Source organism: Nannospalax galili, unplaced genomic scaffold (assembly GCF_000622305.1).
Source record: "Nannospalax galili isolate Female #2095 unplaced genomic scaffold, S.galili_v1.0 scaffold1274, whole genome shotgun sequence".
Taxonomy (NCBI): domain Eukaryota; kingdom Metazoa; phylum Chordata; class Mammalia; order Rodentia; family Spalacidae; genus Nannospalax; species Nannospalax galili.
In genome coordinates, this window is record NW_008334662.1 from 78681 (window position 1) to 89759 (window position 11079).

Genomic DNA, 11079 nt, shown 5'->3' on the forward strand with positions numbered 1-11079 from the left:
TCTCCTCTCTCTCTCTCTCTCTCTCCCCTTGTCTGTTTCTGCCACAGTTCTTTTCCCAGAGCTGGGAACTGGCAGCAACATTCTTCATACTTTTCCAGTTGTGAATACTCAAACTGCGGCTCTCTGCCCCGCCCAGCCTGCCTCTGGGGTCAGCAGGAGGTCGGGGGGGGGGCGCTCAGCTGGCTGCTCAGGACATCCTGCGCTTCCTTAGTGCTGCAGCTGTGGCTGGCCAGCAAGTTTTGGGGGCTGGGAATGGGGAAAGGAAGGGGAATCAGCTACTGCCTGTGTTGACCCTCTAGCCAGGGGATCAGTTCTGTGGGAGAACTCTGTGTGCAGACTGCAGCTCTCCAAGAAGCCAGTGAGGAGGCTCCTCCCCGAACTGACCTGGGAAAGGCATGGCCCCCTTGGGCAGTGGCAGGAGTTGGCAGGACTCATGATAGCCTTTCTCCATACCCTTAGCATCTGAGACCCACCTCAGAGATGCCCAACAGCTGTGTCTTCCTTGTCCAGCCTTAGGCCTGGTTCTGAAGGTACAGCTGTTTAGACTGTACCAGGTTTGAGGGAGGGCCTGGCACCCACACATGAGAACAAAAAGGATGGCTCTTTCAGGGAGGGAATTGAGCAGAAACTGTTAGTGCAAGGGAGCCAAAGCCCAGGAGGCACCAGGGTTCCATCATAGAACATCCATAGGTTACTACAGAGGGGTAAACTGAGGTCTGTCGTCTCCAGAGGAAAGAAGGAGGCAACAGTCCTCATTCCTTTAGTGGGTCATGTGCTGTTGTGGTTAAGGTCAGGATTTTTGGTAGTTGCTGTTTGTGTTTTGCTTTGCTTTGGCATTCGGCTGCCTGGGTTTGAATCCTAACTCTGCCTCCTGCTAGTTTTAACCTTGAGAGGAAGACAGTTTCCCTCTTGCCTTATCCATAAACTAGAGATAATAATATCTACCTCATTTTGCTTTTGACATTTATAGGTATTAAAATATATTAAATGCTTGGGAGACTGAGGCAGGAGGATGGGGAGGTTGAGGCCAGTCTTGGCTACATAGAAAGTTGGAGGCCAGTCTGAGCTACAAGAGACCTTGTGTCAAACTACACACACACACACACACACACACATTTGTGTGTATATATATATATATATATATATGTGTGTGTGTGTATGTGTATATATGCTTTTTAAAGTGCCTACTTTACAACCACATGTGGTAACACATGGCTATAATCCTGGCGTGGACTGGGGAGGCTGAGGAAGGAAGACCAGGAGTTCTAAGCTAGCTTTGCCTACATATCGAGACCCCAAAATGTGCCTGATTCCTGCCAAGCTGTATGTTAGCTGTTATAATGGCAAAGTAACCTGAGGGCCCTGGGATTTCTTGAAGAAGTGTGGTAAAGAAGTGGGTCTCCTAAACATTACAGGAATGGCAATGGAACTGGGTGGGGGATAGTGTGTCTCCGATCTCTAGCCTCTTCACCGTTCACATCCCCTCTCTCTTGCCCATGAGTTTCTGCAAGTCAGAACTAATGTGTGGAAGAGCCTACAGCAGGCCCCTCTGCCCTTCCTCCTCTGACCCTCGCCTCTTTATTGAAAAGGAGTCCTTGGTATCTTAGCCTGGGACACACCTCCTTAGCTAAAGGCTCATGCATGAATGTTTGGGCATCATTGCATCTTTCTTGGGGACAAGTCTGAGTGCTGGCAATGAGAGAGATAACAAAAAAAGCAGTGCCATCTCCCCAAGCCTAGTGGAGGATTCTGGAAGAAGGGCAGTGCACCTTTTCCTTCTGGGGGCCTATCATCCCAGTTACCTACCATCCCTCACCCAGGACCTAACAACTCTTGCTCATAGATGCCAGATTTCCCTCCCCTGTACACAGGGCCCACTAGTAAAAGGGAGGAAAACGAGACTTTAAGATCGAACCAGCATGGTGTACATGGTACCTGGAGACCCTAGGTCTGCCCTGGGTGTCTCTTTCTCACTGTGGGTCTGATGATCAGGGTCCCCTCTCCCTCAAACCCCATCTATTCAGCTCCAGCCCTTCAAGGTGAAGCAAGGACAATGGATGGGCAATGTCTGTTAGTGGAGTGACTTGGAACCTGTGGTGTGAGAGACCATCTGATCTCAAATCCAGTTCTTGTGGCTGCAGAGGTGCTTAGGAAACTTTGGAGCCTCTTAGGGGAGGCAGGTGTGTTGTGTGGAAAGAATACTGGCTGGGAGCTGGGGGCTGGGATTTTGCCATTCACCAGTTGTATAACTTGGGGCCTGGGTTTTTGTTATGTATTACCTTTCAGGGTAAGGGTCAAAACATGAAATTGGATGTGGGGTGAGGCTCAGTGACAGAACACTGTCTGGCATGCATGAGATTCTAAATTTGATCCTTAGCACTACAGTTAAAAAAAAAAAAAAAAGATAAGGCAAGATGTTAGCATGTTCATGCTCATGTATTGTGCCTGGCATGGTAAGAGTGCCTGAGGATGGATTCCCTTCTCCTCCCCAGGCTGGCACATACCAGGCTGGGGATACACGTGCCACCAGTACCTGGAGACAGTTCCGTCTCACACCCGAGACATCTGTGACTCTCGTGTAGTGGGACACGTGCTCTTTCACCTGACAGGCCAGAGCTGGGGTACCAATAGGGACCTCCTTCCTGGATGTGCAGAGGGGTCAGAAGTTCACAGACAGACAGAGAAACAGAACAGTATTATTGTACCCAGAAAGTCTGCCCTGTTCCTCTGCTTTGGAGGTGGGCATTTGACCTGCAGAACAAGGGCTGGAGTTTACCAGTTGGTGCGAAAGGCACAGCCACACCCCTCAGCAGTGGCAAAGAGTAGTGATTGGGCCAAGCACCCAGCCTTCCTCCTCCTCCTCCTCTTCTTCCTCCTCCTCTCCCTCTTTCTCCTCCACCTCCCCCTTCCTCCTCTTTCCCCTCTTTTCCTCCTCCTCCTCTTCCGTCTCGTCTCTTCCTCTTATAAAGAAGAGATGGGCTTCTGGCTCTGAAGCTCTGGTTGCTTGTTTCATTTTCTCTTTTACCAGGCAGGGGAAGGGGGAAGGGACAGGCTTTGGTGGCTATCAGCATTTTCATACACATCAGTGAGTGGGTGTGTTGTGCATGCATACATGTGAGAGCGTTTTTGTGCATGTGTGGGCTGGGTTGGGCTCTGAATATCTCTTGGAACGGGTACTGGAGTCCTGCAGCTCTGCGCATGCGGGGTGAGTGTGTGAGTCTGCACGTGTCCGTGTGTGTGCGGGAGACCCAGCTGCATTTGCTCTATTCTCCTCTCTCTCTCTCTCTCTCTCTCTCTCTCTCTCTCTCTCTCTTCTCTCTCTCTCTCTCACACACACACAAGCTAGCATTAATCTCTCCTCTTCCACTCTCCTTTTTCTGTTCCCTCCCTCCCTCTCCCCCGCCCTTGTGTCTCCTCTCTTGCTTTCCACTCCCTCCCTCCCTCTTCCTCTGCCAGTTCTGACTGGGTGGGGGCTAGCTCTTACCTCCCTGGGGTGCCTAGAAGAACATCCTGCCTTTCTTTTCCCCCTCCACCACCGCCTCCCTTTCTAGGTGATGCTTCCTGTGGTTGACAGGCAACTTCTCCTGCCTTAGAAGAGGGAGTGCAGGAGTCCCCCAAGCCTTGTGCCCATGATGCCATCTGCAGCAAGCACCTTGGCCCCGTGACATTCTTCATGCCTCCAGCATTCAGCTGCCCCAGCTCCCAGCTCCAATTACCAGCTGGCTGCTGGGGGAGGGTGGGGAGAATGCACCAAGCCCAGCTTGGGGGTGCTCCTAATTCCGCCTTCTTGGCTACTTGGATCCCCTTCTTCTGTTCCTGAAGGGAATTGGGAAAGTGGCCCTGAAATTCTGCCGGCTGATGAGAAAGGGGCTGAACACTTTGAGGATAGGTATGGGTACATGCATCCATCACTGGATGTGGAGGCTAGGCATGACCAGAGAGATGCCCCTAGACCTAGCACCCAACTTGATTCCTGATGGAATTAACCTGGACTGGGGGAGAGGGAAGAGGAGAAGCAGGTGGGTGAGTGGATTGGGAGCACAGTCTTTGATGTTAGTACTGGGCATCTGGCCCAAGATTGAGCTGCTGTTTATATCTTTCTGTCTTCAACCTGTAGGGGGGGATTTCCTGTTATATTCTGGGGGGGCAGGGAGGATCCTTTGTTTAAGCAACCAGTCTCCCCCTTATGTACATCCCCCACCCCAACCCCCATCTCCCATTCCCTAGCCTTTAAGGCCCCATAGTAGCTAAGGAGATCTGACTTCTGGGTCACTGCTCTTTGAGTTCTAGAATCGTATCTCCCGAGGGTCTAGGAAGAACCCTAGAGATGCTGCCTCCCTCACACCCTATGCCTATGAAACTGTGCCTGAGTCTGTGCGTACTCCTCTGCCAGATCACACTTGCCAAACAGTGCCTGCCTTCCCGCCTTCAGTCTTTCCTGGCACTAGGATAGCAGAGAATTGGGTGGGGCAACCCTGCCCAATCCATACCTGAGAATGTAACAAGGTTGGGGGCCCTGGGGAAGGAGGGAGAGGCCCTGGCCCTGCAGATGCATCTGTCCCTCAACATGGGGTGTGTGTTGCTGCTACAGCTCCCCAGTAGCCATAGGCCTCCTCCCCCAACCAGCCACTTGTTGGGTTGGTGGCTGCCTGTGGGAGCCTGCGTTGGCACTGGGCACGTCTGCAGATGCCTATTTGCCTGTGCATGCCCATATATGTTTGGGCTATAGTGGCTGCTCTAGTCCCTCCACATCATTCTTCCTGGCTCCATGGTGTGGAGTCAGGGTATCTATGCAGGATGATTGGGAGTGGAGGGGGGCATCTCCCCCCACTCTAGCAGCAAGCAGAGGGGAAGGGGAGAGGGAGGTGTGAACCTATCTACAGCACTATTAATAGCCTACATGCCAGGCCACCAAGAACCAGCTGTCACCGTGGAAACCATTCCTACTCCCCCCCTCCCCCAGCCTCCATAGGGTGGGACTTAGGCAGGGCAGAAGCACCCCCAGTCCATCTTTCTTTGTTACCTTCCTTTCTCCCTTTGTCTCCCTCCTTCATCTGCTTTTCCTCCCTTTATCTGCCCTTCCCACCTCACCTCACCTCACCCATCCCCTTTCCCATTGCTTCCTTCTCCCTTTTCCTTCTACTTCCTTGACATCCCTTGCTCTAAAACCCTGCCCATCTCTTTGTCCTTTCCTCCTTCCATTTTTCTTTCCCTCTCTTCCTATCACTCCTTTTACCCGTCTCTTCTTCCCTTTTTCCCTTTTTTTCCACTGCTCCTCGTGTGTGTGTGTGTGTGTGTGTGTGTGTGTGTGTGTGTGTGTTTGACAAGAAAGGCTGGGCTTTCTTCAAAGCATTAAGGACAAAGTTCAGGGGCCCCAGGAAGGTGAGGCCAAAGCCCAACTCCGATACTCAGAAATGTGCATAGTGCTTGTTGCTAGATAGATGGCTAGGGATAGAGAGTCCCTGCTGGTCACCCCAAGAGTTCTTTGGGGGTGTCTCAGGGATACGCAGATCTGCTGAGTAGGACAGAAGGCAGTGGGAACCTGGCATGGTGCCCATAGATGCCGCATTGGCTTCTTGTCCCTGTCCCCCCATTGCAGAAGTACTTAAGCTTAATGAAATGCTTCCCCCTCTTCAAGCTCCTTGCCCACACTGCCACCCAGCAGCTCTTATCTGACAAAGAGGGAGTGGGTGGCCAGCCCAGCCAACAGGTGGGTCTTGCTGTCCTGCTGTCCAACTGAGTGTCTGAGTCCCATAGCTCCACTGCCTCTGCCTCTTTGGAGCTGAACCTCCCCTTTGCAAGGGATGTGTCAAGAAGGAGCTGGGGAATATTAAGCTGGACTCTAGGAGGAGGAGAGAGAGCCTTTCAGGGTGGCTATCCATGCTGCATCCCCCTTCCGCACTAACCTTTTCCTACCCACAGCTAACACAGGTCACATGGCTTGTGTTTCCCTACATGCTGGGCCTCTGCCTGGGCTCTGTGTAGCCTTAGAGGCCTACATATATCCCTGGAGAGACTTTCAGGAGTTCCCAGGGGTTTTGGACTCTTGCTAGGTACCAGGCAAGAAGCCTTAAGAAGTGAGGGCAGCACCTTGGTCCTTCACTGTGAGGGGCTAACCATAGCCTGGGCTACCACTGACTGGCACTAGGGCACATTCAGCCCAGCACAGAGGTGGGGCAGACAAGGACCCTGCCCCTCCTCCCCATGGGCACGTGCAAACCATTGGCAGCGTCCAGACACATTTGGAGTTAAGGCTGAGCCAGGGAGGAGAGAGGGGAAATAAACAGGGTGGCTTAGGTTGGCATTTCCCCAGGTCTGCCCTGAAGCAACTGGTAGTGGTGGGATGTGGGGGGAGGGGCACCTCTAGCTCTATGGCCTGTGGCAAGAGCTTCCCATGCCAGTGGCTCCGGCTGGGGTTCCCTGCCAGGCCCTGCCCACAGCTGCTAATACTCATTCCTACACACCCTGGTCTTCTTTGCCTGCCCCCAAGGCCTGTTCCCCAGGGCTGCCCCTCTCTCTGCTTGCCCACTCCTGGGTCTGCCTCCTCCCCTCCCTGGGGGCACTTGGGCCTCCGGCTGGCGAGTGGATTTTTCCAGCTTCTGTAAACAAGTGGTGGCTGTGTGCCAGGTAGGCAGGAGACAGGCGGGGGCAGCACCGCAGCCAGGGTGTGCCAAGCACTGAGGCACAGCCCGTGGAGGGGGGCACAGAGAGGGAGACACCCAGACCCAGAGAGAGAGAGAGAGAGAGAGAGAGATTGATTCAGACAGACAGACAGACCAAATGAAGGCTTGCTGGGTACAGCAGTGGGAACAGAATAGCCTCTATTGTTCAACCCAGCCCCCACAGTACCCCTCACCCCTGCCCCTCTGTTCTGGCTGAGAGCAGCAGGCCCCAGTGCCCAGCCCTGGGCATCCCCACCCACTACTTCTTCTCCCCCACCTCCACCCCTTAGGGCTGGCTATGCCATTATAAATTTATAACAGGAATTTCTCCACAAGCCAAGAAAAACTTGACCTACTTTCTTGAAGGCTCCCTGGGCTAAGGCTCCCCATTCACCCCGGCCCCGCCCCCAGTCTCCTGTCCAGCCCCCAGTGTCCAGTCCTGGCCTGGGGGTGTCAGAGATAGAATGTGCCACTTTTCTGTGCTCCTCCTTCTTTTTCCACCTCAGAGGCTTGCCTGAGTACAGAGGCCCTGTCCTGCTGCCTCTGGCCCTGCCCAGTGCCCTGCCTTATCTCTACCCCCTCCTCTCACCCTGACTCCTTCCTTATCAGCTTTTGAGGGTAGGGCAGGGGGCCCAAAGCAAGGTCTCTGGTGCAGCAGCCACGTGATGAACTTGTATGTGGGGAACTGCACCCTTTGTCCCCCTCCCATATGCCTGCACCTGCCTGAATGCACGCAGACAGGACACCACAGGCCTGCAGCCAGGGTCAGAGGGGCAGCTCAGAGGAACTGGGAGTGGGAGCCTGGTCTGGCATTTCCCTGGCTCCAAGTAGCAGAGTAAGCCTAGCATTAGAGCCAAGCTGTGAAGTTATAATCCCTGAGCCACCAGCTTCCTAGCTGCCTGAACTTGAGGGGGTGACCATGGGTTCTGAGACTCAATTTCCTCCTCTGGAGAGTTCTTTTTAATTTATGTTATGCTGTTTTTGAAACAGAGTTTCATTGTATAACCCAGGCTGGCCTTGGACTTGTGGCAATCCTCCTGCCTCAGCCTCTTGAGTGGCTATGATTATAGTCACATATGGTCAACCTGGCTCCATCTGCAAAGGTTTTTTTTAAATTTTTTTAAATTTAAGTTTTTAAATTTTTATTATTTTATTTTATTGGTTTTTTGAGATAGGGTCTCCCTGTAGCTACAGCTGGCCTGAAACTTACTATGTAGACCAGACTGGCTTCAATCTCACAGAAATCTGCCTATTTCTGCCTCCCAAATGCTGGTATTAAAGGAGTGTGCCACTATGTCCAGCCCAAATTTTTTATTTTTAGTATTATTATTTTTGTCTTTTTGAGACAGGGTCTCCATGTAGCCCCACCTGGCCTGGACTTGCTATGCATACCAGGCTGGCCTTGAACTCACAGAGATCCACCTGCCTCTGCCTCCCAAGTCTGGGATTAAAGGCGTGCATATTTATTTTTATTTTATGTATATGAATGTTTTGCCTGTATTCTGTCTACATGCAATGCCCAGGGAGGCCAGAAGAGGGTGTCAAATGCCCTGGGTTCCTGGCTGGCTTCACAGAGACTATGTGGCCAAAGATGACCTTATGACCTTGAATGCCTGTTCTTCCTGTCTTTACTTCTTGAGTGCTGGAATGACAGGCATGCCTGGCTCTAGCATCTGCAGAGTTCTCATGCCCCTTCAGAAGGCACATATCTATTCAGTCAACAACACATGTTAGTTTCCCTCCCGTTTTCCCATCCAGGTAGATGGCAGCTCATCTAAAACAGCTAATTCTTATCCTTAAACTGGACAGCAGAATTTGGGACTCCCAGTGAGAGGCTTTAAAATCCTTAAGGGTCCAGGTTTGGGGCATCAACAATGGACCCACAGCAGGGAAGATCCATTCTCCTTTGTCTTTCTCCATTAAGGCACTGAGGCAGGGAGGGGAAGGCTCTGTGGCTTTAAAAAAAAAAAAAAAGATGGCTCTATGGTGGTGCAAAATTTTAATCCCAACACTAGGGAGGGAGAGGCAGGGGTCTCTGTGAGATCAAAGTTAGCCTGATCTACATAATTCCAGACCAGCTGGTACTGGCTGCCCTTTGAGAGACCTGGGTTTGGTTCCCAACACCCACATGGCAGCTCACAACCATCTGTGACTCTAATTCCAGGGAATTCAATGCTCTCTTCTAGCCTCTATGGTCACCAGACGTGCACATAGTACACATACTTACAAGCAGGCAAAACACTCATACACATAAAATAAAAATAAATATTTTTTTAAAAAGACGGTAATGCCAGGCATAGTGGCGCACGCCTTTAATCCCAGCACTTGAGAGGCAGAGGCAGGCAGATCTTTGTGAGTTCAAGGCCAGCCTGGTCTAGTTCCAGGACAGCTGGGGCTACAGGGAGACCTGTCTCAAAAAGACCAAAAAAAGAAAAAAAAAGAAAAAAAGTAACATAGGTATTCATAATCTCTGCATGGTGTCCCTGTACCCCATCCTGCTTTTATGGGTACCCCTATGCTTGTCTCCAATCCCCTATAATACTGATATGTCTTAGGAAATCTTGGTTAAAGGGTGGTAATAATAGCTAATATTTAATAGACACTCATAAAGGACCAGGCATTTGTTTGAATGTGAGTACTGAGACTTATTACCTGCTGCATAGATGACCTCATTCTTTCCCTCCATCCCTCCCTGTGTCTGGGACTTGGGATGTGGCTCTCCAACCTTGTCTGCTTTAGCTGTTATACAAGGTTATTCTGGTCCTATTCCTGTACCTGCCCTCCACACCTGCTGCCATCTTGCTATGGGCCCCAGAAAGCCCAAATGTTGCCACCAAAGAACTGCCCACTCACCTACCCCTATGGTATTTTATTACCCCTACCTCTTTCTTTCTTCTCTCTACAGGGATCTCTGGACAGGACAAGACTCTGAAGATTCTTCAGCCCCTAACCCAGGACCCCTCCCCCCCACTGACCCAGCTTGCCCCCCCTAATTTTCCCACCTGCTACTCCCTGGCCCCTCCCACCACCTGCCCCCTCTTTGGGGCGCAGGGCATGGTGTGAAAGGCCAAGTGCTGAGGCGGGTACCATGGGTGCTGTGCCCTAGGGCCTGGGTGGTGGGGGGTGGGTGGCCTGTGGGCGTGCCGGGGGGGGCAGTGTGCCCACCCCAGTCTCTTGGCGTGCTGGAGGGCATCCTGGATGGAATTGAAGTGAATGGAACAGAAGCCAAGCAAGGTGGAGTGTGGGTCAGACCCAGAGGAGAACAGGTAATGAATGGGTCTGGCAACTTGGTAGTACCAGCCCTTAGCAATAGGAATGGGTACCTTTCTGGGAAAAAGAGAGCTGATGCCCACTTGAAGGGGGAAATTATAGAGAGCAGAGTCATTACAGGCAGGTGGCACGTGGTCCCTTCCTCACTGGTGCTGGGCAGTCTCAAAAATCCCCATTATCCCCTCTATCTTTGCTGCCCTCATCTGAGCATGTGTGATTCCAATGGCCTATTTTCTTCTTCTCCCTACCAGCCCATCCACTATCTGACCACAAACAAGTGTGTTGTCCACAAGCCACAGTGCATATAACATGACATTTCCGGGTACAGGCACCAATAACTATTGGTCACAGCCCACACTTATTTTTGGAATCTATTGGGAACCCCACATGTTCTTCCTTGTTCATGGTCAAGGGCAGGCACTGCATGGGGCTCCTCCCAGGAAGTGGAAGTGCATGGTCAATCATGAAGCTTTTGCTTACACGTGGGTGACACACACAGCTAGGGGTGGGTTCCCTCTAATCTGTACTACCCTAAAGCAACCCAAAGGGTCTCTGCCATTCCCATCAGCTCCAAGTGGTACCTTCCCATTTGACATGGTATCCTAAGAGCTGGGTACAGCTTGTGCCTATGGCCAGGGAAAGAGTAGGGGTGGGGGTGTTCTGGGGAGTAGTGTGGTTGGCCGTTGTCTAGGAGATCAGATCCTGAGCCAGGAGGCTGGAATCTTGGCCAGGCAAAGCCCTTAGGCCCAAGACTAGTTCCCTGGAGGAATAGAGAAAGTGGACAGGGGTCCTACAGGTAGGGTCCTGAGTAAGTTCCTTCCCCCAAAGCCCTCATCCTACGTCATCCCACGCTAGACTACGAGAAGTCTGGCTTGTCCTGTGGAACTATCACTTGCATCCCTTATATTTCCCAGCCCAGACTTCTGTGGGTCTAGGAGAGGCTGCCCTTAGGTCTTGGACAAAGGCAGGAATGCTGGTTCCCAGTCCCCACGGCGGCGGCATGCCTCTTCTCGGCCTCCCCTCCCCCATGTCTCTGTGCCACCTTGTGGCTGTCTGTGAAACTACATCCAGAGACTATGAGCCTTGTACTTGCTGAAAACCCAGCTAGGGCCTAGGTGGCCTGAGGTGTCGTGTCCCCCCCCCCCCC

At 52.0% G+C, this 11079-nt stretch overlaps 1 protein-coding gene across 1 annotated transcript in view; it reads left to right on the forward strand.

Annotated features, from left to right (window-relative positions):
* Window positions 1-11079, forward strand: part of Thra (thyroid hormone receptor alpha) — a 26925-nt gene that overhangs the window by 2728 nt on the left and 13118 nt on the right. Inside the window, exon 2 of the mRNA XM_008829426.3 lies at window positions 9568-9928. Coding sequence (XP_008827648.1) covers window positions 9876-9928 — 53 coding nt within the window. The 5' untranslated portion in view covers window positions 9568-9875. The remainder of the gene's footprint in view (window positions 1-9567; window positions 9929-11079) is intronic.